A 27,971-nucleotide genomic window follows, 5' to 3' on the forward strand; every position below is an offset into this window, starting at 1 on the left:
ACTGTTTAACACGTTGTCTTTGATTCTCAACAGATGCAGCCCGTGAAGACAGTAAAGATAAACATCAGATCTGCAGAGCTCCATGGTTGTTTTTGTGCTCACAACACGATCCACAGTGTCACGCAGCAGCAGGCCTGAGGATTTAACTCTGTTATAGAACTATTTAAAGTCTAACTTCCCAGGATCCTGAGCTTCTACTTCATTGTTTTGGTTTTTTCTTTTTTTTTATAATTCATTTCTACCTCAGAGATGCTCGGCATTGAGAGGAAATCTTTCTTGCAGGGGGAAAACTGTGACCTGAGACAAACAAGGAGCCTGAAAACGCTTGGCTGACGAACGAACTTGAACAGTCGGACACGTTTGTTTGATGTCGTTAGCCTCTCTGGACGTCTTCCTCCTGCCTGGACGACGTCACAGATAACAGCCAATGTCTGCCGAGAATAGCCCCCTGCTGCCGCCGGCCTCCCCACGGTCCTTCTCCACCCTCCCTCAGCAAGCCTCCCCACCTACCCCATCGCCGTCGCCCAGCCCGCCCGCCACCCTCAGCAGCCGGCTGTCCAATGGCAGCTCACGGGGGTCCATCCTCGGGGTCTCCTTCCTGCTGCAAATCGGACTCACCAGGGAGACGGTCACACTCGAACCTGGAGACCACTCGCTGTCTGCTGTCAGGGAGCTCGTCTGCTCCATCGTCGACCAGAAGGTACGTTTGGTGACCTTAGTTTGGCCTCTGGGTTCCGATGGTAGAGACGGGAGTCGTCACATTTATGAGCTATGAGAAAAAACTTGAGAGAAGTTTTCTTCATAATTATGAGACCTTCATCTTTTACTAAAATACAAAATAAAGATCTCATAATCATGGGATACACCTGGTCAACCCAAAAAGTGAAAAAGAAAAATTGTCTCTTTGCTAAATATTCTGTTCCAGATGATTGGTGGCAACTTGCAGGGTTTGTTAGTGAGTTACTGATTCTGATTGCTATCATGCTAATGCTAGTCACAGTAGCTCTGAGAGCTTCTTCTTTTGTAGGGAGCTGTTAAACTCCTCTTTGGCAGTTTGTTCAAAAGTTATCTGAGCACATGGCTAAAAATCAGCCCTTCTTAACATCTTGTAACTATGAGAAACGGTATCAGAATCATAAGAAGTCTCCCTTTTTTGGCAAACACAATAAGCTTCCACCATTATTTGGTGAGTATTTAGTTTCAGATTCACACTTAATAACTTAACTTAATAGTTGGGCTGATTTTGTGTTGGATGCAGAGTTATGGGGTAAAGAAACGCAGGCTTCACGTGCAGGCATCTGCTCTCAGACAGACTTTATCTCTCACAATCTACTGGTTTTACCGCTCACACAGTAAACCCACCACCTGTGTTTACTGCACACACACACACACACACACACACACACACACACACACTTTGCAGCAAACTAAATAAGTTAATCTGTTTTTCAAGCCATGAAGACTGAGAAAGAAAAAACAGATGATCTAAATTGTTCTTGGGACTCCCGCTGTTGTTACCTTTCCATCCTTTTCACTGATTGGTTGGATATTGGGCTGATTGATTGATCGATTGATTGTTTGGACTGGTTATTCTGTTGGTTAACAGTCTGACCAACTTAACCACTTTCACTTTTTGTCTCTGGTCACCGTCTGGTTTAGAGAAACATCGGAGTAAAACTCTTTTTCTCAGGGAATGCCACTTCCTGGTCGCTGTTGCTGCGTCAGCGGTCTCTACTTCCCCTTTCACAGCTCTGTGTTGTGTTTGGTGAGCATTAGGGTGGTCGGTTTGTTTGCTGCAGACTTTGCAAACATTTCTCTAAACTTTGTCAAGGAAGTGTAATTCCTGAAATTCAAACAAAGATAAACTTTTGTACTCTTTAAATGATCAAAATCATGTGAAATGGGTTTTGTCGCGAGAGGAATGGCTTGCTCTCCATTTACTTAAGTTAATCTGTTTTATCTGAACCAGCACCTAGTGGTCAGTAGAGGAACTGCAGCTTTAAACACTTCAAGATGAGGTGGGGTTGCTGTTGCTTTGATGACGGCCATTATTGTTGTATCAGCTGTTGACGACTGAATGATGTTCATTTTTTATCAAAGGTGTGACGTCTGACTCTGGAGAAAGATTGTTAATATTATGTATATTGTTGATACCATTTGTTGTAAAACAAGGAGATATTTGCTGAATTTGGTGAAAGAGTATTTGAGTAATTGCTTAGTCTACTAATCTTAGACTTCTTCCTGGAGCCCAAAGTAATGTCCTTACATTACATCCAAACAAAATATAGTTAATTTTCTCTTACCTGGCTTTGAAACAGCAAATATTTGTCTTTCCATCCCTTTAACCACATGCTTGTATTTCACACCTACTTGCTCGTTTTCTTCACTGATTTGAAACCCGGAGTAAAAATCCCTGCAGGAACTACATTCCAGTTTGGCCTACAAAATGACATCATCACTGGAATTTACTCCTTCCTGCTTTTGTGTCCACTGCATGAAGCTGTGAGCTCCGTCTGTGGGGGTTTTAAAGTTCAGGTTGAAATGACTGCTGTTATGTCATCTCCCCACTGCTGTATGTGTGTGTTTGTTTGTGTGTGTGTCTGTGTAGTAGTATGGAGGGTGGTGGTGGAAATGGGGAAGTTCCCCTCCCTTGTAAGTCGCCACATTGACCACCTCCACTCCTACAAGCACTCACAGAAGCTTCCTCTTGTCTCATGAAATTCTTAGTCTGCGTTTCAGTTTTTACTATAAGTTTTTAGCCTCTTTTAGCTGGTAGTTTTGATAGCATATTTACAGTTTCAGTTCTGACTGTACACTACCTGCTCAGCACCAAACAGCAGACCGTGTCAGAGGAAAGAAGGATGGATTAGTTTATCAGCTAAAAGTTGAACATGACCAGCTAAAGAGCCGGATATTTTTGTTCTAGTGTGTTGATTCAAAATATAGCCTACTTTTTACTTCTTTTCTGTGACCCCTTTAAAGGAGTTTCACCATTTTCCCACCACTTTATTTTCCACTTTATTTTAGCTTTTAGTTCTAAAACGACTTGAATGTGCTCACCTTGCCTCCCTTTAGTTACCTCCAAGACAGTCATGCACACACCTGCACCTCTCCTCACTTAAAACACACAGGAGACGCTGCTCGGGACAGGGACACCAGGGGTAGAAGTGAGGGGATATGGTTAACTCATAATTAGATTGTTGATGGTGATGTTATACAGATAAAGTAAGAACAATATATACCTGGTTGGCCTTAATATAGCAGGTTGGCCCACCCAGGTGTAGTCTATGGTTGTGGGAAACACTGAGGTTAAAGGGTTAATTATTATAATCCCATTTCCTTCCCAATACACATTCTGATACCTAAACTTGAGACTTGGCCGATACTAAGTAATAAGACAAATAAACACAATATTGGTGGAGAAACACTGACTGCTTACATTTCCCTAGCTTCGAATAACAACGCACTCCCACTCTCCCACTGATCGCTCAGTGTGTTCAACATGACATGAATGATGTGTTCCTGTATGGACTCTAATGCTTTTCAAGAGTTCAGAGAAGATGAAGCTTCTTCTACTTCTTCTGTTGGTAATAAAACACATTACAATCACTGTTTAAATCACTGAGGATGTTTGAAACTGGATTTAATAATAATGACAAATATATAATTGTAGTGACAGCTCATCAGAGGCTCTTGGATTTAATTTAATATCAAGTGAGAAGGTTTAATCTCGCCCTTTTTTCCCCTTGAGAAGAGTCTCTCCGTCTGACTCTCGCCCGCTCTCTTTAAACTTTTTAAAATCCCGGCTTAACTTTTCAAACTCTATTTGTCGTCTCATAATCTCAAGTCTCCAGTTGAGCTCTGATCCTGACGGTCACACACAGCCGCTTTCTGAAACTAAAAGGCCTTTTTAAATCAAGTTTTATCCCGTCAGAAAGTCATAAATGTGTGTTAAGAGTTGTTCTGCATCTGTAAAATTAGAGTTAATCTGTATCTTCAATTCACTTAATGAGCAAAGTCTGTCAGCTAGACGGCTTCATTTACCTGCCAGAAGTTTCTCAGTCTTCAGCGTTAAGTTTTCATAAGCGACTGATTTTTTGTCCACCATTAGATATATTCTAATTAGGGTCATTTTCCTCCAGTATTGACTGCTTCTTTGTAAATGCCAGATGTAGGCAAACTTTACTGAAATGTGATGGTCAGCCTTGGTGTAAGAAGCTTCCTGGAAGTCTGAGTTGAGGGCAAAAATATCCCAATTTTCAAAAAGGCAGCAGCGCAAAAGTCACATTTAAATAGATCCAACTGATACACTGAATGTCACAATCTAAACGACCTTTATCCCCCCTCCTTCACCTGCTCCTGCCGTACCTGAGGCTCAGATAAGAAACAGGAAGTGGGTTTGTTTCCGTCTCACTGATGTCACCTGATCAGAAACAGGAAATGGGTCATTGTTTGATATTTACTTTACTCCGTCCAGCGGGTCGAATCTAACCAGGATATCTGACGCTCGTTTGCATCTACATTTTCTCGTGGGGTGACATCATGTACACGGGCGAGCAGCTCAGTCTGTTGCGAGAGTTTAAAGGGGTATTACGTGCCATTTGTCATTTCTAATGACCACAATAAGAGGCTGATGTGCTTTTAAATCTAATAGCAATCCGTTTTTAACAAAATGAGGAAGATGTAGGCCTGTGTGTGTGTTTTAGGGAAGGGAAAAACAGATAAATAAGAATAAGATTATATTTAGTAAGTAATGAAATTAGAAATAAAAAAAGAGAAGAAGACGAAGAAGAGAAGTAGTGAAGAAGAGGTAGTGAAGAACTAAACAAATAAAGGTCTGTTCGTGTTTGGAGAATTTTAAACGAGCTTTGCCGCATGGCTACCGGCTAATCATAGGTCCTTAACTTAAAGCAACAAAACAGGTAACTTCACTTTGAATGTGAAACTTCTTAAATGTTGAAGTGCTTTGTGAAACAATTTTAACATGTAAGAACTGAAAAAGAATCTGATTTTCAGGCTAAACACAAAACAATGTGACTTATTTTAAATGCATGACTTGTTGTTCTGTCTTCTGTTGTATTTCTGCTGTCGATTCACTATTTCAACGTTTTAGACTTTCTTTGGGTTGTTAAAGATAAATGAAAGAGTAAATAAATGACAAAGGCTCCCTGTGGAGTTTTTACCACCTGTAGTGTTTTAGAGTGAAGGTTTTACTGTGCTTGCATGCACCTTTTTTAAAGTGAAGCTGGGGGAAAAAAAGACTGCAAACGAGCAAACTGTTAAAGAGCAGCTCCAGTCATGTTTTAAGACGTATAAAATGCTCTGCTTGAAAATTGTGTAGTAGTAACGTTAACGTTAGCAGTCAGTAGTGAGTTTGCAAAAATGACGACGGTTACAGCTGTCTCGTGCATCGCCGAAGTGGTTGCCATGGTTGCACATAATGATATGCGTAGCGTCACCCTGTCCATTAACGGGATTGGCTCCTTAGGTTTGTGACATCTCAAACCTGCCAATCTGAACACGTGTTGTTCAGCCTGTCCTTGGTACACTGCAGTTTAACAGCAGACAGGCCCAGCCATGGAGATGATGCTGATGTTGTCCCTGATATGTCCTGTAGCACATGAAGAACACCACATGGAGATGTTTACGAGGTTAAACACTGGATTTCACCTGGAGGGTGAACACATTTTAACTACTGCTATGGTCGCCTTCACTAATCTCTTGTGGAGAAACATGCTCATCTTTGTTTGGCTTATAATTGCAGTAGTATGGTGATATAATTAACATAATTCTGTTCGTCAAACTTTAACGTTTATTTTTCACTTGTTTGATTCAAGTTGTTCATTGAGACGACAGACGGAGCAGAGCTGACGGAGTTAAAGAGGGTGCATGTGTGTCTCCTTCAGCTGGAGTCTGCAGAGCAGTACGTGTTCTCGCTCTGTGGTTTTCATGCAGCAGCTGTGTTGTTAGTTTTGCTTCCCTGTTTTGTTCTTATTCAACTGACAGTCGCAGGACTTCATTATAACAGAGATCTTAAAGGAAAGTGGATTTTATTTAGTTTACTGATAAAGACTCTAGTCAACATGATCGTAGTGTCTCTTTAGAAATGTACACACATCTGTTGAATCAGAATAAATGAAGATCTGCCTCACTCCTGGACAGATAAACAGGAGATCTGCTGCTGTGTTAATCAATGACAAATCGCAAACCTGTGTGGTCACATTTCACAGATTAACGCCTCTGTAACTCTCTGTGTCGATGAGATGATTATTTTATGTGTGGTCATGTTGCTGCTGAATGTACGTGTGTGTTAAAGTGACCTCAGTGTTTCCTCTGGGTTCAGACACACACGCACAGTGATGTATCCGAGCAGGGAGGATGTTGTTGTGGTCACAGTGACAGATGAACAACATTAAGCACCGTGTTTGTCATGTGGTCTAATGATTTATTCAGTTTGCATCATCCTGATAACGCGGCTGTAACACTGAGGAGATAAACACTTGTAGGTCAACAGGTAGAGCACAGACAGGATATTTTGGTTTTAAATATCTCAACAATTATAGGATGGATCTCTATAAAATTGTATAAAGACGTTCATGGTACCCAGAGGATGAAACCTGACGACGTTGGTGATCCTCTGATTTTTCACCTTGTGCTACCTGCAGGTTTTATCCAATACTTTCATTTATGACCAAGTTCCTGCAAATCTAACAACATTCCTATTGGAGATACCGGTATGTGATTGGACATATATATAGATTAGGTATTGGCGAGTCTTTGTTGTTTTGTTTTTTTTGGCATTTTATTTTCTAACTTCATGGTCTGCTTTCTTCAGTAATCCGCTTGGTCAATTTAAAGGAGCAGTTCGCCCCTGGAAAAAGCCGCTGTCAGTCAAAGCTGGTGTTCTCTGTAATCAGTAGAAGCAATAATATTTGAAATTGGCGCCATAGCTGTGGAGGAAGTCGTACAAACAGCTCGTGGTTTCGCCCATTCGACATTCCTACAACACCCAGCATGCATTGCGCCCCTCCCTCTGAAAGGAACGGCCCAGCGAGAGACGCTGGAGTGAAATACTTCCGTTTTGTTGCAGACAGTGGCTCAGAGCGGGACAAAATCCAAAATACGACGAGAATATACCGGTGGATCGTTCAGGTCTGCAGTCTACATTTCAAACCTGACGATTCTAAACGAGACATGACATCGGAGGCGGCGTCCTAGATTGAGGAAGTGTAGTTTAGCGAGCTCCCTGGCCTCCGCCAGATGTTTTACGTAGTCTGGCGGAGGTTTTCCACGGCCCATTGGAGAAGTGGGTAGCGTCCTCCAAATTGCATTTTTTTCCCACCATAATGGCATCAGCTCCCCGTAATAGCATGATAGGACTGAGGTTGAAAATCAGCCAACTGGCCCTTTAACCTGTAAAGGACGATTAAAAGCGTGCTTGAATAGGAACGGGCAGTTTGAGTTGGATCATGCAGGTTCCAGTTGCTCGCTCAAGACTTTCATAAAACATGTCAGTAACTAAACAACGAGACAAGTTCATATCTGATGGATTTTTAATGACTTCATTTAATGTAATAAGAGGTTTAAAGCCCAATTTTAGACTAAGTAAGATTGTCTTTGGTGGTGTGTCTAAATGAAGGTTTCAAATCAGAGGGCACTGTCCCATTTATTTTGGTCGGAGATTACTGATGCAAGTGAACAAGTTAAGTAATTAAAAGGGATTAATGACTGAATGGAGAGGTTTTAATCAGTTAACTGAGTTCATTGATTGATTACTGAGGGAGAGGCTCATCCAAAATGTCAGATTAACAATGAATCTTAAATTAATTGGAGCCAAATTATAATAAAGCAAACACTCAAGAGGTCAAAGGCCAAACTCACCTGGAAAGTATGAAGTTTGCCAAATTTTAAACAATAGAAAACCTCACTGCTCGTCAAGAAATCACCTTTTCTTCTTCGTGGAAAAACACACAGAGCTTCAGGTATGTGTGTTTTTTTCCATCTGCAGCCTTCAGCAGTGATTTCAGCCTTTTGACGAGTGGATGAATGAAACTCCCACACACTCACCCACTGACAACCTTGACCCACTCGGAGCTGCTTCCTGTTGTTTCCTGAGCGAGGTGACAGCGGAGCGGATGCAGGGAAACCAGGCGCGCTGCTGTTTACCTTCATATTTCCCATCAGCCCCTTTTAGCGCTGTCCCTCCAGGCTAATTGCAGACGTACGGCGAAACAGTTGAAGAGTTTTATTGGAGCTGAAACGCTCTCAGCTTCTGCAGCGGAAGACAAACGTGTGTTTTATCTCTTTGTGCTCTTCTTATCGCTGCTGGATGAAGTGTTTTTATAATCCGGCTGTCAGATGTGTGAGGGAATAATGAAATAAGCTGCTGTATCAGGGAGAAAGAGCACATGTGCTACAGTACAGACTATATGCATGTACAGTTAATAAAAGAGGCTGCTGTTCCTGTTTCCTGCTCCTTATCTGTGAGGATGCGTGCAGAAAACTGAGTTTTATGGGGGTTTTAGTCTGTCATAACAAAACAAGCAATTTGAAGACTTCTCCTTTTAACTTTTCGAAACTTTTTTTTACTACTTTCTCAAGAGATCAAAAAATAATCAGTGAATCGAGACAAGACTCTCATTCATCTGTCAGAGTCCTTTCTAGAAGTTCTTTGCTAAATCTGTCTTCCATCTTTTTGGCTGCCTGCAACGTAAGCAGCAAAGCACGGATTTCTTCCATTGAAACTTACTTTCACTTTCACCCCTTAAAGGGACGTGCATGCCCAAAGACAGCCAATGGGAACGCTCACTCTCTGAAATGAGCGGGCCAAAGTCTCCCATCACCTGGAGATCGGAGCCAAGAGGAGGTGCAGAAGTTTATCTACACTCGTGTCTTATCTCTAATATTTAACACATCCTTAATCAGAAGTTTGTTGCCGGATGTTTTGGGTGCCGTTCTCCCTTGTAGAAGCAGGATTATTGAGGCTCCGTGAACACTGAGTCACTCTGATAATGGCCTGAGTGCTGCACAGATTAAGAGGTGATGGATATTCCCCCCTTGGCGGTACAAACGGGGCCTAAAGTCAGAGACGGAGACCTCTTTGCCCCCTTGCTCCAGCTCCAAGGGTCAAAGGTCATGTGTGAGGGCCGGGAGGTTTTGGCTTCTGTGACCCTGACAACCAAAACTGAACTGTGTAGTGCAGAAATGTGGCTTCAGTTGAGTGAGAGGGAGGGAGAAGAGTCAAAAGGGATTGTATGAGTGTGTGTGTGTGTGGAGGTTAAAGCCTGGTTAATGGAGGATTAACCATAAAGAGGGATCAGTGTGTATTAAGCACACACTCTTGTCCATTAACAGAACTCTTACTGTGTTTCTCTGCTCACCTCAGAGAACGCAGCGGCTGACGTCGGCCTCTAACATGATTGGATCCGAGCGTTGAACAGAAGCGTTTTCACTTCTGGTTCAGACCTCTTCCAATCCGCATGGAGGATTTTTAAATTCAGCTTCCTGTTTGGTCGTAGTTTCATAGCTGCTGCAGAATGAGAGGACAGCTAAATGTACGTCTGTGTTTTCTAGACTGATTTTTATTTAGTTTTTATTCTGACTACAAAAGAAAAGACACAAAAAGGCTCCTTTCTGTCGGATAGATACATAGATCGATAAAATAAATGTAAAGGTGGCAAATAATGAAAATGATGCTACAGCTAAAACAACTACAGACAATCAGAAGACCATGAAAAGGAACAAAAAGCCTACAAAGACACTGAGAACTACCTCGAAAAGTCATAAAAATGCCTACAAGAGATGCAAAACACATAGAAGAGATACAACACAGATGCAAACAAATGAAAATGAAACAAATCATCTTTTCATAGAGAAGCAAAGTGACTCCAAAGAAGTAAAAGGACTACAAATCAACACAGAGAGAAACAAAACAAAAACAAAGACCATAAAAACGTCAACAAAGACAAACAAAAAGACTCAGACGGACAAAATAATGACTATAAGAGATGCACAACAACCTACAGATACAACATGACTACAGACAACAAACTACAAAATAAAAGAAAATGACAACACAACGAAAGAAATGATTACAGAAAGAAACAAAGTGACTCCAGATGGAAAGAAAATGTTGACAGAGACGACGAGAGAAACAAAATGACTCCAAAAAGATGCTCAATGACAACAAAGACAAAAAAAGTGACCACAAAGACAGCAAAGTGACTACAAAGTGAAACAAAATGACTCTAAATAAAAACAAAGAAAATGGCTTTAAAATTATGCACAGCAAACAAAGAGAAACAAAGACTACAAATCAACACAAACTACTACAAAGACAAACAAAAAAAGTACAAGAGCGATAAAAACATCCACAAAGAGAAACAAAACGACCAGTAAGCGGTATGAAATGACTCGGGTGTCTCTGTTAAACTCGGCCATCACATTTGATTTGCTGCATCTCTTTTACTTCTGGGATGTTGCATGCTAGGTAGCGTGTTCTTTCACAGGTCTGTTCCCTCATCATCCACTCAGTGGCATTTCAAGGTAGATGCCATCTCAGGTTGGCACACGTGAGCTCATCCTCACCTGCTCAGAGAACACTTCCTGTCCAGAAACAATGGAATGACTGTTCCTTCACTTTGTTTAGGCTCAGACTCTCCTGCTCTCTATATCTCGGTCTGTTGTGTATTTGTCTGAGCGGTGGTGTGTAGCCACGTGGCTAATGACTGCAAGGTATCCGTGTCAGGACCTCAGCCATAATTCATGATGGACGTTCCGTGTGTGTGCGTGCGTGCGTATGTGTGTGTGTGTGTGTGTGCGCGTGTGTGTGTTTATGATAGCCGTGCTGCCTCATCACATGTTTGTTGAGTTTCCTGCTGTCATTGTGCACTCCACAATGGTGCATCCATGTTGCATGTTACCTGCACTCTGCTAACATCCTGCTGACACAGAGAGCAGCCCGGGGCAGGAAGCGGCTTCACCTGCATGTCTGCAGGCTGCAGAGGCTGCTGAACACCAAATCCAGCACACACACTTTACCATAACAACACACACTGTTCACCACACTAAAACAGCACATACAGTTGATTTCAATTCATTTGGGCTTTTTTGTAGTCTTTTGAATCTTTGACTAAATATATTAGACAGTTAGGAGTTAAAACTGTTTTTTAGGCTTTTTGTTTAATAACTCGATACGATTTTCTCATACAGTCTCACTCACAAAGAAGCAAACCAATCTTTTTGGATATTAAAGCCCCTTTACTACAAATGATTGTCGTATTTTATATATAAACACTGTTGGCCATTTGCAAAAACATGCTATAGTTCATTTCTGCAGGTAATAAAAAGAACAGAGGAATACAGACTTATAAAATAAATCTTCATTTCATAACAATGTAACCTACAAATTAGCCTAATTGAAAGAACCACATAGTGTAAAATGTAATCATTTGTTGTGTGAGGTGCCTTGAAACGCTGCCTGCTCTCCTGTTTTCCCTCCGAGACTGACTCATGTCTCGTTCAAAATCATCAGGTGTGAAATGTCGACTGCAGACCTGAAGTTTTTTTACACGATCCACCGGTATATTCTCGACGTATTTTGAATTCTGTACCGCTCTGAGCCACTGCCCGCAGCGATCAATGTCCTTGACTGGAAACAGTAGCATTTCACTCCAACGTCTCCCGGAGGGCCGCAATGCACGCTGGGTGTTGTAGGAATGTAGAATGGGTGAAACCACGAGCTGTTTGAACAACTTTCTCCACAGCCTTGGCGCCAATTTCAAATATTATTGCTTCTACCGATTACAGAGAACACCAGCTTTGACTGACAGCGGCTTTGTCCAGGGGAGGACTGCTCCTTTAAGAAGGTTTCATTTTTTTCATAGGCCAAATGTTTTACTTGTGATTTCACTCTATAGTTATTTTTTCTCCTTTTTGTCAGTGGAATGTGTATTTTTGTAAAGCCAGCTTGCGGTTTACATAAAAAAAAAACAACTAATAATAATATACATCTTACACAAGTCACTTTGACCTGTGTTACTAAAGGAACCTGGTCGGTTAACTTGACCGTCCCTTTGACCGTGACCATGCTAAAACGTCTGACTGTTAGATTGTTTCTCTTTGTTCATGGTTACAGAAAGAGAGAGAGGAGGCATCAAACAGACTAGGACAGTGACCCAGACTTGAACCACCATCACATGGTGTGTAAAGTTCTTCATAAAGAGGATGTAGCTTCTGGGAAACCTCGGTGTTTTGGGAAGAAAACAACCTCTGGCGTTTTAAAGCGGAAAACTTGATTTTTCTGAAACAGACTGGATGTGATGGTTGGTTGCCTGCAGTCGAAACTCATTCAGCAGTACAAAGATATTCCTGCGGCATTGAGCTGCTTGAAGTTTCCCAGTGTGGTATTTCTCTGAACTGGTTTCATCACACGTCATGTGTTCTTCACATGAAGAGGTTAGGTAATGGTTAACTTTAGAAAGAAACCAGGATGAAGTCATGATGATTTAAAAAAAAAAAGTCCCTATCAGCGGAAATGATACTGTTAAGAGGACAAGCTGCTCATTCTGAACATCAGGACACTTAATGAGAGGGGTCAAAGGTCAGCCGGTTGAGCCCTTTGACAGCCCTTTGACAGATGTGGATTAGACAACTTAATGCTTTTAAAAACACCATTAAGCTCAACCTGCTCCTTTTTTTTCCTAAATCACAGCGCCACCTGCAGGTCACACCTAAAACACGTCCCATTAGCCAGTACAATGGTACACAACCTGTTTATGGTAGTTATTTCAATAGATGTTGTATAACCCTTTTTCAGTAGTAGATTTTATAAGTAGTGTTTGTTACCGGGGTGGTAAGAAGATATTGATACTCTTGATGTCGTTTGCTCGAATGCTCTGAAGCTTCAGTTCTGGAGCTTTTGATAAATGCAGATCCCGCCGATCTTATTAAATAAAGACTTTTTTATTTATTTTCATTTATTGCAATATATCCCAATACTCTACATTTCAGCTCGCTGTTCTTGGTAGCTTCAAAGTTTGTGTTTAAGTTATAACAGTTTTCAGAAGTAACAGTGTCACTAACGTCACTCCGAGTCTACATGAATCCCTGACCTCTTGTTTCTCCTCTTCAGTTCCCTGAATGTGGATTTTTCGGGATGTACGACAAGATCCTGCTCTTCCGTCACGACCTGAACTCAGACAACATCCTGCAGCGTCTGACCTCAGCGGACGAGATCCATGAGGGGGACCTGGTGGAGGTGGTTCTCTCAGGTAACATCATGAATCTTCTCTTTATTTTTATGAATCACTCAGTCCTGTAGCCTGTAAGCCTGCTCAATAAGTCCAATTAGCTTGTTAGCTGCTGACCCTGAGATCAGGAATCAAACCACTACCAGCTTCACAAATCCAACAGGATCAGGATTAATGTCGGAGGTCAAGGGGTTGAAGTCGTTAGAGCAACCACATGAAATATCTGTTAACTAGTGTCTGTTTTTCTCCACCATTTCTTTGAATCTTTATCTTTGCTGGAAGCAGCTCAGACTTCGAAACTGCCTGTCAGATGTAGTTTTCTGTTTTGTTTTAGACTGAGACTCTTTTTAGGCAAAAAAAAAAAAGAAACACAAAAACAATCTGAGCAGAAGTTAAAACAAGACTAAAGCTGGAGATATACTTTCCTTTATCTACGCGTTCCCTGCATCAGTTTGGAGCGTCGGCTGTGCATGTCCTCAAAAATGAATGCTACGTGGCCGTGAGATGCAGTATGTACGTGAACAGTAGGAGCAGTGTAGAGGCAGAGGGGATGTGACAGGGTCGACACAGCAGCAGGGACTACAATGGCAGAAAGCTGATAGACCAAATCCACAATGATCCACATGTGTACGATGTGTCGTTGCCACTGCACAGAGACAAACATGCCTGTCAAACAGCTGCAGACAGATAAGCTCTGTTTTAGAAGTCGACGTGGAAACCTGCAGAACTAAAGGAACACGAGGAACTCGTTGGAGAGACGGAGTTGGGACGGTGCAGACGGTGTGTTCTATGGTGTGGACCTACTGACAGACCGACTGACATTACCCTTTGCTAAACCATAGAATTGAATTCATACATGTAAAAAAAAAACAATACCCATACATGAGCTTTGTTTGTTTTTAAGCACAACATAATTTTTTTTTTATTGTGTATTCTGTCTCAGCTTCCTCTTTCTCTCTCGTGTTAATCCTCCTCTGGGTGAGAGAGCAGTGAGGTCGCCTCAGATCTTGTTTCCTCCACTGACGCGTCACCCGGGTCACCCTGCATGCTCTAACCATAATATTGTGTATAGGATTGTCATTTCCTGAGTCGTGTTGACAGGTTGGGCTGTAAAAACCAAAGTAACACCTTAACAGCTGAACACCCAGACGCAGAGCAGCGGCAGGTTTAAATTACACAGGAGGAAGAAATTGAAGTCGAAGCCTGAACCGCAGCGGGCTCAAACCCACGACCACTTCCTCCTTCTCCTGCTGCTGCAAAACCCTGCAGAGCTTAGCTGGTTCATTTCTCTATAACTATACATGCCTTTTAAGGAGAAGTACTAGTGACAACACATGCCTGATGCAAGATGCACTGGAGATCTGGTTACAAAGATAAAACAAGCTTACAAACATATTTTCCTTTCTTTAAGGCATGTCAGGCTACAAATTTACGACTGCCATCACAAACATGTGATGATCAACCATTGAAAAGAGGTTTGAGCGTTCCTGCAACCATCAAGGCCCCAGCAACGGAGAGTAACACGAATATTCCAACGTATGAAAGTATCTTAATGCAGAAAATCTTACAACAAAAATATCACAATACCAGATTTTAAACATACAAAAAAACTCTGATACTCTAATATAGTAGAACTTAATATAAGAAGTGTTTAGTTGTCTGTATCTGCAGAGGATCTGCCCTTTATCTGTGTTTTCTCATCACGTCTCATTCTGCTGTTTGGGACATTTCTGGGTGTCAGTAATCGTGCAGTGGCGTTGAGCTCACAGCAGGTCTGCAGGTCGGGACTAAATGAAAACGTAGAGACCAGGTGACAGCGCTGTCTCTCTGCTCTGCTCCATGTCTGTCTGCAACAGGCGCTAACGTAACTTGTGCATCATTATGAGACGTGAAAGGGACTTCACAAAACGTCTCCATGTGTCGTTCTGTGGATGAGAACAGTCCGCTGTGTCGTTGCTGTATCAGAGCTCCAGGTGTGACGGAGGGCGGAGCAGACACATAGTCGACTTCGGACTATAAAAACTAAACCCTGTTGTAAGGAGGTGTAGGCGTGTTAGCTTGTTGTTTAGAGCGTAACCGTCTTATTTTTCTGCTTTGTTGTCGTTAACGGCGCTCGCTGTCTTCGCTTCCTGTCTATGTTGCTCGCTCGCTCTCTCTCTCTCTCTCTCAGAGAGATTGTATCGTTTTGAAACACGTGGTATCAAAAAATATCGAAGTACCAAACATTTTGACAATTTTACAATCAATCCAAATTTAGAGTCATAGGTATAAAAGTAGTTAGATTTACAAAAGGGCTACGTTTCAATGTTGTGGTTTGAAATTCCTTTTCACAATTTTCCTCCAGATTTACTTTTGTCAGTTTTGTCTCAGAGGAAAAATACCAGTCGTACTTTACGCGCTTAAACAGGACACCAATGTATCTGACTGTCAAGATGTCTTTTTCCAAAAAGGGTCTTTTTTAAATGTACAGAGGAATAGGAGTGTTGGTTCATCGGCGTCTCCAAAAGTTGGTTCCAGTCTGAAATATCTCAGCAACTGTTTGATTGATGTGCATGAAATCTGGCACATCCATTCATGCTCCCCAGATCATTTATTCAGCTGTCTGCGTGGTTGTCCCCTGACCCTCCTTCCTGCGCCATCATGAAGCTGAAGCTTATGAGTTAAATATCTCAAAAGCGAGAGACTAGAGATCCTTGGTGTGGTGCTCACATTAACGTTCCCCTGAGTTGGAGCTACTTTGGTGATCTGATCTGACTTTTCATTAAGAGTTAATTAACTAATCTACTTACATGTAATCTGCTCCGTATGCTGACATGCTGAATTTAAACGTGAACAGATTAGACGGTTTAACATCAGCAGCATTCTGAGTGTGTAAGCATGCTGAGAAAGGCATCTAACTCTCATCTCTGAATGTATGTACAGCCTCACAAAGGGTCTTGTTATCGTATTATTTCTGTTCCCCAGACGTGGCATTTATGTACAAACGTTGATCTGAAGCTTTCAATCTAATCGCAGAATCTTTAATGTATTTACATTGTTAAGGACAAAGTGAGGCAAACAGAATCCTGTCTACACAGCTTTAATTGTGAAGACCAAAACACATAAGAATATTTGTGGTCGTCAAAGAAAGCTGTAGAGGTTTTCTTATAATCAGTTGCAGGACAGGAAACGTAACATGTCTGCTCTGTATTTGCTCCTTCCAGCTCTGGCCACAGCTGAAGACTTTCAGATCCGACCTCACGCGCTGTACGTTCACTCCTACAAGGCGCCGGCCTTCTGCGATGACTGCGGGGAGATGCTGTGGGGGCTCGTCAGACAGGGCCTCAAATGTGAAGGTAAGGATGTGGTTACAAGATGCTTCAAGGCCACAGGTTACTCATGCTAGGTTATTTATGGTTATTTCATGTTACAGCGTACTTTGTACTGCCGTGGTTTCCATCGCCCTCACATCTTGAATGAACCGACTGTATTCAAACTAAAAGCACGTAAAACTGAATTGTTAAGAGCACCTACGTCAGAGTCAGCAAAACATTACAAGATAGCATCACCTCCATTCAAGTGGTGATTACCGTTGGGTATTGAAGGGACAATATTATATATATAGACGGGCCCAGAGCTGAACCTTGTGGAACACCTTTTGTAAGTGGTATTATTTATGATTGTATACTTCCAGCTTTGTCACACTAAGTTTCAGAAAAGTAATTCTGAATCCATGGGCAATAAATCGAACAAATCCCAATATTACAGAGTCTGAATAATCAGGAAATAATCCGAAGTTTGAAAGCTTTTGACAAGTCAATAAAAACAGCAGCACAAGGCTTCGTTTTGTCCTTACTACAAAGAAAATAGTTTACAACTAAAGAGACAGTAACATGTTTATATGTAAAAAGACAGACATCAGAGGGGTACCAATAGATACTATTTCTCTTGTCAAGAAATCATCCTTTGTTTGGAACAAGAGCAGGGATTTAATTAGCCTAGCTTAGCATAAAGACGTAAGAAGTGGTGTAAGAGTGAACATAAATCTCTCCTCTTCAGGATGTGGACTGAACTACCACAAACGCTGTGCGTTCAAAATCCCCAACAACTGCACTGGAGTCAGGAAGAGACGGCTGTCCAATGTGTCCCTGCCGGGTGCCATCATGTCCGTCGCTCGTCCACCTTCCACAGAGTTCACCCCGACACCACAGGAGGAGGTGAGTTTATGACGATCACATGAAGCATCATTCAGTCATTGTTTTACTCTGGACCTACAGAGAAGTGTGTTTTCCTTCCTACTCGGTAAATTATCTTAACACCATCAAGTAAATGCATTATTACGTATTTACTGCAGAGATACAAACACCTGGGTTTGAATTTAGAGTATACATATTTTCCCTTTGTGCTGGTTTCCTCTGGGCGCTCCAGTTTCCTCCACACAGTCCAAACACGTGCAGGTCGAGGCAACTGGAAACTCTAAATTGCCTGAAGGTGTAATTGTCAGTGTGAGTGGTTGTTCGGTCTTTGCTGTATGTGTGTCACAGTGTACCCTGACTCTCTCGCCCAGTGCATGCTGTGTTTGGCTGGGCAGCCGACCCTTAACAGGCTTAGTAGTTTAGAAAAGAGATTAATCAATGTCTATGGCGTGTTGGGGTGAAGAAATTGTAGGGCAACAACAAATTTGAACGGCAATACCAGAAAAAGACGTATTTTTAAGTATTTAACATTTTCCTGCAATTGTGGCCATAAGCGTATGTAGCTGGGTTAGCATAACAAGCTATCAGTCTGCTAGCAAGACGTTGCCTTCCCCCCTACTCGTCTACATTCACAGGTTCACCACAGCTAACCACAAGCCCACTCAGTGCCGTTATAATCACACTTTCGGACCTGTTGCCTCCAATAAGGAACAACAACTTTTGGGGCCAAAGCTGTGTCATCGACTGACCTTAACTGACTGATTCACACAAGACACACATCTGTTCAGTCGAGTCGCAGAGTCTGCAGGTGCATGTTGAAGATTTGAGAAGTGAAGTGAAAGTAAGTTTTGAGATGGACAAGTAGTGAAAACACAAGTTGCATGCAAGCAGATCTACAATGTGCAACCAGTGAGCCATTTTCAGTAGCTATTTTCACAAACACACACACACACACACACACACACACACACACACACACACACACACACACACACACACACACACACACACACACACACACTCACTCACTCACTCACTCACTCACTCACTCACTCTCTCTCTCTCAAATGGCTGGAGGCTAGCCACTGGATTTTCCATCCCGTTCAAACCAGTGAACAAAGTGTTTCACAGTCAGAGCTTCATGCTAACTGCTGCAAACACACTTTTGTCAACTCCCTCTTAGACACACGCACACACACACACACACACAGACACACACACACTGAACCATCAAACACAGAGAGAACAAGCCCTGTTTGTTAAAGATATAATGTGCAACATTTCCGCATTAAGATGTCTTATCTGTGATGTCAAGTCTTTGTATCGACACATATTTGTATATTTCTCATTTTCAAAGCTCTTTGCAGATCATCTGCTCTTTGATTAGTCACAAGGTTTCTTCAAAGGAGATCAATAAGACAGTTTGAGGAGGTGGTTATCAAACTTCTCTGTGCTAATTCAGGCTCATTATGTTGTTACCTGCTTCCTTCTCTATCCAGCTCTGTGTTGTACAAGGACAGACATTGTTGTAGTGGATAAAAAATGATTCATCTGTAGTGTATTTTCACAGTCAGAGAGAATCCTCCAAATCTAGAATCTCCTGGAGAATTTAGGGGATTTTTTTGTATAGAAAAAAACATACAGAATATTTGCAGGTCCTGAAAACTTTTGAATTCACTTCCCTAAAAACGTGAAGGTCTTAGAAGGTAAAAAAAAAGTCTTAAATGTATTTAACAAAAGTCTTTTCTCTTTCCTATGAGATATCAAATCTAGTATTTGGTCGTATATTTTTACATATTTAAATGTAATTCTTTGGAGTGTGTTTCTACCTCTCCTTATATTATCCTTTTTTTCTTCTCTCTCTCCTTCCTCTCTCAAAGCAGCGCCCCCTCCTGGGTGCCGGGAAGCGGAACTCCCTGCTGAGCGGTCGTCCCATCTGGATGGAGAAGATGGTCCTGGGTCGAGTCAAAGTCCCACACACCTTCTCCGTCCACACCTACACCCGCCCCACCATCTGCCAGTTCTGCAAGCGTCTGCTGAAGGGCCTCTTCCGCCAGGGGATGCAGTGCAAAGGTGACGACACTCACACACGAAGAAAAATAGAATAAATGTAGCTATAATGGATGTCTGTGTGACTAAACCTTTTACATTCTACTCATCTTTTTACCCTTAGATTGTAAATTTAACTGCCATAAGAGATGTGCGGCCAAAGTTCCTCGAGACTGCCTCGGTGAGGTCGACTTTAACGGAGGTGAGTTTGTTCTGTTGTTCGCTGCTCTGACAGAACACACCTGTACACCAACTATCCACAATGTCATATATATTAACGAAAAAGGTTAACAATATTAAAGCTACTTAATTCTCTGAAATATAAGTGGTAAATGTAGGAAAAACAACCTCTGAAATTCACAAAACAAATGGGTGTTAATGGGTGGGGTTGTGTGTTTGGCGGCCCTTCCCTTTTCCTTTTATTCATACAAAATGCATTCTATGATACGCACCTTCTTTAAAAGTATCCCTGTGAAAAGAGGCCGAGAAAGAACCTCTCCAGACATTTAAACCAGAACTTGAATTGGGACTGTACTGAGGTTGGGACATGCCTAAAGACCACTTCACAATAGGCGTTTATCCTTTCTACTGGATACAGTTTTTGGCAGAAAGTGAGGCTAAAGAAGGACGACGACCACAATTGCCTTGTGTGATAGTAAAACAGAGCAGAAAATATGTTGTGAAAATAAATCTATTTTCAGTTTAATTTTCTATGCAATTAGGCAATTATTCACAGGTCATAAAATATAGAAAAATTACTCCCTAAAAGGTTTTTTCATTTTCCTGTTTGTTTTATTTTGTTGTGAAGTTTTAAAGTTTTTTTTGTGTTCTTTCAGAACCAGCCAGTCCCAGCCCGGACTCCGAGGTGACCATGGAGGTCGACAACTGCGACATGAACAGCGACGGAGGTCACAGCATGGATGAGCAGGACGAGCTGTCGAACCCCGACGACAAACTGTTCTTCATCGAGGGTCCCTGCACGGACAGCGAGAAGGACGACGAGACGCTCAGAGCCATCAGGTGAGGCGGGATTATTATGCTACTTATATTTTGATACACACATTAAACAAAAATCATTCATACTGTTGATCCAGACAAAACTTTAGTTTCCTGTCGGTGTTAAAGAACACATTCTTCTTTACAAAAGATACAAAAGGTTGTTTAATATAGATTCCTCATAAATCAAGCATTTCATTGCGACACCTTTATTTGGTCTGGTATGACTTGTAGCTTATCCTGTTTAAAGGTAGTTAAATGGGCTAAGTATTGCAGCATATATACCTGTTTTGCTGGGTCAGCTTGGTCATTTTATGACTCTTACATTTGTTTTTGGCTCACTTTAAACTCAGCTACTTAATCATTGTTTGATGCTGTTTTTATAATTATTTTAATTTTATTGTATTTTTATGTCTGTGTTTTAAAAAATGTCTTTTTTCCTGTGTTTTTTGTTTTTCTTTGTTTGCATGCAGCCCGTCCACCAGCACTAACATCCCTCTGATGCGAGTAGTTCAGTCCATCAAACACACAAAGAGGAAAAGCTCCACGGTGGTTAAAGAGGGCTGGATGGTTCACTACACCAGCCACGACAACCTGGTGAAAAGAGATACAACACACACACATGTATATACTACATACAGGTGGAAATGATGGAGTCCACCACGTAACCTCTACAGTATATAGAGCCTTTAATTACATTTAATATACTGAAAGGCTATTGCATAAAAAAGTAGACCATAAACAGTCAAAAAAAAACATTGAAATTGTTTTAATCCTGATGAATGTTTTGTTTTGTGTTCACAGAGGAAGAGACATTACTGGAGGCTGGAGAGCAAGTGTCTGACTCTGTTTCAGAATGAAAGTGGAGCCAAGTTTTACAAGGTAGGAGACCCGGTCTGCTCGGCTCCGGTTTCAGCCGCTCGGCCAAACAAAGCAGCGGCGTGAAGTGAAGACCGGAGGGAGTCGGGTTTACAGTAACAGTAATATTCATGAGACAATAACACACTCCGCTATATTATTAAAACCACATTATTTGCTGTGTGTTTGCAGTGAGTGTTAACGGTCTATAAGGGGAATTTAAAGGGAAAAATACTTGAATGAAAAGTTAAACTACATATGTTAACGCTTGGTGAGGTTATTTGAGTTACTATCGGACGCCTGATGCAAAGATATAAATCTACAGATTCCCCGGAAGTTCAAAGTGGGATGTTTTTTCACTGACGAGTGGATCAAGTTATCGCTTAGCAAGCGTCACTGTGATTACATATACCAGTTATAACCAGTTGTTGTCAAGGTTAACTAAGACAGTAGATTAGATTTTTACTGGAGCCATACCAAGACTGAGCTTTGGCTGTAATAGACGCTTTTGTTTGGCTTCGGTTGTTACGATCTGCAGTATGTGTCCACACTGAAAGTATTGGCACATTTAAGAGCGGCCTTTTATTCTGACTAGTAACCCGGGAACACCGCTACGTCAGCCATATCCATAGAATCCTAAATACAAACAAATGCAGCCTGAGCATGAACTCTATCCACAGGCCCAGCTTTACTGTCTGAGCTCGGCCGATTTAAAGGCGTAATGAGCAATAAAATCATCATGAAAAGTCCATCAGATCATCTCTTCTTTATGTAATATTTGACAGTGAACCAGAACTGGACTGGATCGATACAGTGTTAGCTGTTATGGACCAGGAAGAAAGCACGAAACAGCAAATCCTCAATATAAGAAGCTGAAACCGGAGAATAACTTCAACTTTATATTCTTTTAATTCAACTTACCTTGTAATTCTCTGCAATAGAAACATACAGTTGCATTACTTACCCGAAGCATGAAAATCAACTTTACTTTCCAATTTTGAATTTCCACGAAGGAAACTTTGATTTCTTGGAAAATTCAGTGTGAGTCGAGGTCGGTACAGCTGCAGCTCTTTTCATTCTCAATGATTTTCCTCTTTCATACTCCACCTCCTTTCATCTCGTGTCAGCCAGCGACCTGCTGACCTTTACCACAAAGCGCTGCAGAGACCTTCCTTTGAAGAGAAAGCGAGAGCCGGGTGATTGAGGTGGCGGTGGGGGGGTTTGTGGTGGTTTCTGGGACGTCGGGTCGCTTCCCTGCCGTCTCTCTGGCTCGTGGCCACGCTGCCTCGTGCCCAAAGCGGCCGAGGCACGTCCTGCCTTTTAATCAGAGCGGCAGGATGAAGAGATGCTGATCGGAGTTTGTGGTTGAGGGTGAAGAGGGGCGGGGGGCGAACTTGGCAAAACACAAAACGTTCAGATGACACTGAGGGGCATCAAGACACCACGGGGCCCATTGCTCTCATTTATATGTTTGATCTGGCAGAGTTTGTGGGTTTCAGAGGGGTGGAGGAGGGGAAAGGAAGGAAGGGAAGTTTGAAATACTGAAATGAAAAGAGTGTCTCACAGTTCAGTTAAGAGAGGAGAGGTGTTAGGATGGAGGGGAGCTGAACCTGAGTCCTTTGGATCATTTCAGGACCTGGTGGATGCTTCTTATTGGCTGAAAATACATCAAACTTACCAGAATTTGAAGGCAGAGTTTCAGCGAAGAGATTTTGGTTTATGAGCTGAAAGTCGAAGTGTGTCCAAGAAAAGAATGCTTGTATTTGAACTATAAGAAGGACTACTATCTTATTTTTTTGTTTCTTTCTCTTTATTTTCACAGGAGATCCCCCTGTCCGAGATCCTCCAGGTGGAGCCGCCACAGGACTTCGGAAACTTGCCCCAAGGCAGCAACCCTCACTGCTTCGAGGTGATCACAGCAAACATGGTGTACTATGTCGGGGAAAACAACGGCGGCCTGCACTACAACCCTGTGCTGGCGGCGTCTGGCGTGGGGCGGGACGTTGGCCAGAGCTGGGAGAAGGCCATCCGACAGGCGATGATGCCTGTCACGCCAAAGGCCAGCGTCGGCACCGGCCCCGGCCAGGGGAAGGACCGCAGTGAGTAAACGCCTGAAAGAGCCACTTTAGACCAGCTTCATGTTCTGTTGAAGCCTTAGCTATATTTTAATTGGGGATATTTAAGTGTACTTCAAGTGTGCAATGTGCAGGAGTAGTATTGGCAGACTCGGTTCAGGATCGGACATCCTTAATATTTATGGCAGGACGACTATGTTGTTGTTAGCATGGCCTTTGTTGACACTGAGAGAAATTAAGAATATTATTAGAATTATTCTTTTACAAGGAAAAATCCTGTGATGTGTTCTGAAGGACACATTAATAAAATGAGAGGGTCCCAAAATCGATCCCTGAGGGACTCCACGAGTTTTCAAGGCTGCAGAGGACATGAGGGCTCCCACTACAGTCATTTACAGGGAGGCAGAGCATGTCATTGTCGGTAGACCCTTACGGCCCGTACGACAACAAAACAAACAGGTCCCTCAGGATGACAAATGAAATAATAAAAAAAAAGAATAATGATATTTTCGTATTCTCCAAAAATGGGACAGACGTGAGGTAACATTGACTTTTTGACCCCCGAAATCGAATCAGTTCATACTTGAGTCCAACTGGAATTTTGTACAAAATTATAAACTATTCCCTCCAGACGTCCCTGAGGTATAGTTTAATGATAATTATAAAACCCTGCTCATTGAGCTTTTCGAGGAATTTAACCCCCAGTAACCCCGTTTATTTCACCGCACGTCTTCATCCCCTGACACAGTGATTGAGTCGTCTCTCGAATCAGATCAGACTCTGAGATCTTTTCATGTCTTAATGGATGTGTTGGTTTTTCTGTGAAGAGCTTCCAAATATTGTTTCACGGGATCGTTATACAACCCCACCTCCCCACACACACACACACACACACACGCACACACACACACACACACACGCACACACACGCACGCACACACACACACACACACACACACACACACACACACACACACACACACACACACACACACACGCACGCGCGCACACACACACACACGCCGACTGCCTGCTGACATTTTAACATGATTGAAGGGATTTCAGGGGATTTTCCGCTCTGATTCATGTCAGGTTAAAGTGTCCTTTTGTCTGAGAGTAATAGTTTTAAGTTTCATCCTAAAATGAAATCTCCGGTGCTTAATGCCTGAACGGACCATTAAACAAAATCACCATGAACAATTATAGAAGATTATCATTGTTATAAAACAACTTCAGAGGATGCACTCAGCTGTGTTTTCCACCTGATGAGTAATTAACATCAAGCTTCAATCTCTCCATAAATAGATGTTTTGTTTTGTAATGAAATTACAGCAACAGATCAATAAGTTAATGGACGGATGATGTAACATTTGTGTTTCTGTTTCTGTGTGTTTAGAGCAACAAGACACTTAAATAAACAGCAGGAGTAAATAAAACTAAAAAGATTACTGAACATAACAAACATCACACACATTTAATTACATCATCAAACTCAGTGAAGCTTTAATTCAGATACAGTTGTGTCAATAAAGTTACATAAACTAAAATGAATAAAGATCACAGAGTGATAAACAGTCACGCACACACTGAGCTGCGTCCACAGTCAGCATGTTCTGAAGCACTGATACACTTCAGCTTCAATCAACAAAACTTGTTGCCTTTAAATTGTTAAATAATCCTTAAAAATAGTGAAATAATCCAGAATCACGAATGATGTTTATTATTATTTAGATGATTTAGATACTTTGTTTATTATTTTTAGTATCATTTTAAACCCTTTTCCTCTTAGAGTGCTAATTGAATGTTGACTTTACAAAAATGGCCTCGGAACACAATCAGTTATGGAGACATGAATATGTCCTTATTTGGAAAGCAAGGCAGAACAATATAATGTCGCTTCAGCTGTTCCTTAATGTCTTTGTGATGTTAAGTTCCTCTTAATTTAATTAAAATCTTTGTGAATATGTTAAGAATTAATTCTATCTGCCTAACTCTTAGCCTTTTTCTCTAATAGTCTGGAGTCTTGGGTCCAGCAAAGATTAGCCTAGCTAAGAATAGACTGGAACCAGGGACAAACAGCCTGGCTTTGTCCAAAGTAAAGAAATACATCTACCAGCATTGCTAAAGCTAGCTAATTAGCATGTATTATCTGAAGACAGCATTCAAAAACATGTAAATAAGTGAGTTAAGATAAGCTGGTTGGTTGATTTTTGGACTTTGGGTAAAGCCAGGCTAGCCGTTTCCCCTTGCTTCCAGTCTTTATGCTAAGCTAGGCTAAGCACAGCCCAACTAAACCTCCATACTTAAAGCACAGACGTGTCATTGATAGTTTTTTCCTGTGTAACTCTTAAAAAATTCCCCAACTCATCACTTCCTTGTACGGATGGGAACAGACACAGCTCCTTGAAGCACTGGAGGCTTTTAATTTGAAATTATTGAAGGAAGTGCAACATCACCTGCAAAGATAATACAAAGGGCAAATTATAGATTATAGATTTTTGACTTTTAAATGATCTCATATAAAATGGGAAACAATTTCCTGTTTAAAAAAAAAAGCCTTTTAAATGGAGGTCAGTGATGGCCCTGCTGTTTAAGAAAGAACAGTTGATCTAGACTTCCACAGTTTACATGTCGATATATTTTCATGAACTCCCTGAATGATGACCCAGCTGTTGACCTGAAAATCAGCAGGCTGCAGGCCTACCACAGACTGTCTGTATTGATTGCAGAGGGATGACCCGATCACACCTCTGCCGGCGATCCGAAATCAATTCGCTCCTCAGTGGAAAGTCACTGGCAGTAGCGGGTCCCCTCCGCGCAGAACGTGCCCTCGGCTTTTTTATTTCAGGCAGAATGAACAGAACACGCAACACTTTGTGACACTTTGTGGGAGAGGGAGACAGGAAGTAGAGGCTTTTATTTTTGTGAAATCTGGAAAATGATTTTGAGCTGGAAACATCCTCGCTGTTCTTTCATCACACGTTGAACAAACACATCTGTTGGTTTGATCTCAGCTGGAAATCTCCTCCTTCATCTCTCGTTAACGAGGAAACGTAGGAAATGAGACTTTAATGATTTGAAGGTTAGAAAAATAAAAGTCTCCACGTCCGAACTGTAAGTGACGGGGTTAATACATGTGTTTATGTGTTACAGAACCTTCAGCTCCCACGTTTACGTACTGTATGTTTTGTCTCCTCAGAGGAACTTTCTATCAGCATATCAGTGTCCAACTCCCAGATACAAGAGAATGTGGTAAGTCATCGTTCCTTTTATCTTCTCCTCGTTAGAGTTAATCACTGAGGTTATGACAAATGTTCATATGATTAAACCAAACCCACAAACCCCAACATGTTTGAAATGGTTTAGAAAGATAGCCACATGCTTATGGAGTCCGAGAGCAACAAACCTCACCCAGTTCAGTAACAATAACAAACTGTAAAAATAGTTTGTTTCAAGTAAAAATACGTATTCAATATTTTTTGTCAGTAAAATTGAACTAAAAATACCAAATATACTAAAACAGTCAAAAGTAATAATAATATTACTATTAATAATAATACCACTCAGAGTGTTCAGTTCCTTCCAGGTTGTGAAAGCTTGTATTTTTATGCATTAAGTAATTACATACTTGTTTCAATTATTTAAGTAAAATGTCCTGATTGTACTTAAGCTCTATTCTATTTCCTCAATCTTTGCTGAACGCATTTTTACATGTGCATGTTCACATAGCATGCTAACATAACCACAGTTAGCATGTTTAGCAAACAAAGTATTAGTGGTGTTTAGCATAACACAATTACCCTGTTAACATGTTCAAAGCTACACTGTGTGTTAAGATTATCAGCATGTGTACAGTAGCATGTCTTTTATCTGTGTCAGCAAAGTGCAGCTAAGCTTAATTGGAATTAAGCCTAAGTTTGAGACGTATCAGTTTATGATGTAAGGTGTTTTTACTTTTCACTGGAGCCACAACAAACATTAAAGGATCATTTAAAGTCATTTAGGGAGCGCAGGCGTTTTAGGGAGGTGCCCCATGGATAGAGGCTGCAGGTTCGACTCCTGGTCTGCCCATCATTTGGTGCATGTCATCCCCCAGTCTCTACCTCCCACACTTCCTGTCTCACTTCAGCTGTCCTATCCAATAAAGGCAAAGGCTGCAGAAATAATCTTTAAAATATAAAATTAGATTCTTTTTTTAACACAATTTATCTCCCAACAAATATCTAAGTGAATCTTTTGAATACTTGTTGCAATGTTTCGATCTGGACACCTGCGAGTGTGGCAGACAAACTTCTGCACCTCCAAACTCACTGGTTAGTGTCGATACACAAAACATAATCTTCATATTCTAGTGTCAAAGCAAAACATTTGATTACCTTGTATTTATTCATGTTTCTATCTGTTATATTCGGTGATATCTGAAACCTGGCTGGTCTCTCTGTTGTCCAGGATATCAGTTCAGTATATCAGATCTTTGCTGACGAGGTCCTCGGCTCTGGACAGTTTGGGATCGTCTACGGAGGTGAGACACATGGCAGAAAATGTAACACAACTTTGCTGGCAGCAGT

The 27,971-nt window shown here is 41.5% G+C and overlaps 1 protein-coding gene across 2 annotated transcripts in view; it reads left to right on the forward strand.

Annotated features, from left to right (window-relative positions):
- The first annotated feature begins 207 nt into the window (after window positions 1-207).
- LOC138612563 (serine/threonine-protein kinase D3-like) overlaps window positions 208-27,971 on the forward strand; it is a 32,322-nt gene continuing 4,558 nt past the window's right edge. The window contains exons 1-12 of one of the 2 annotated variants that reach the window (XM_069685897.1): window positions 208-700; window positions 13,133-13,271; window positions 16,454-16,585; window positions 17,289-17,446; window positions 19,306-19,498; window positions 19,599-19,676; window positions 20,311-20,494; window positions 20,944-21,067; window positions 21,275-21,352; window positions 23,151-23,427; window positions 26,603-26,655; window positions 27,853-27,925. In XM_069685897.1, coding sequence (XP_069541998.1) covers window positions 428-700; window positions 13,133-13,271; window positions 16,454-16,585; window positions 17,289-17,446; window positions 19,306-19,498; window positions 19,599-19,676; window positions 20,311-20,494; window positions 20,944-21,067; window positions 21,275-21,352; window positions 23,151-23,427; window positions 26,603-26,655; window positions 27,853-27,925 — 1,762 coding nt within the window. In that variant the 5' untranslated portion in view covers window positions 208-427. The remainder of the gene's footprint in view (window positions 701-13,132; window positions 13,272-16,453; window positions 16,586-17,288; window positions 17,447-19,305; window positions 19,499-19,598; window positions 19,677-20,310; window positions 20,495-20,943; window positions 21,068-21,274; window positions 21,353-23,150; window positions 23,428-26,602; window positions 26,656-27,852; window positions 27,926-27,971) is intronic. The other variant, XM_069685905.1, reaches the window with a different exon arrangement.

This window comes from Semicossyphus pulcher, unplaced genomic scaffold (genome assembly GCF_022749685.1).
Source record: "Semicossyphus pulcher isolate SPU_LCO1_2020_fin unplaced genomic scaffold, fSemPul1.0.p SCAF_11, whole genome shotgun sequence".
In the NCBI taxonomy this organism is placed as follows: domain Eukaryota; kingdom Metazoa; phylum Chordata; class Actinopteri; order Labriformes; family Labridae; genus Semicossyphus; species Semicossyphus pulcher.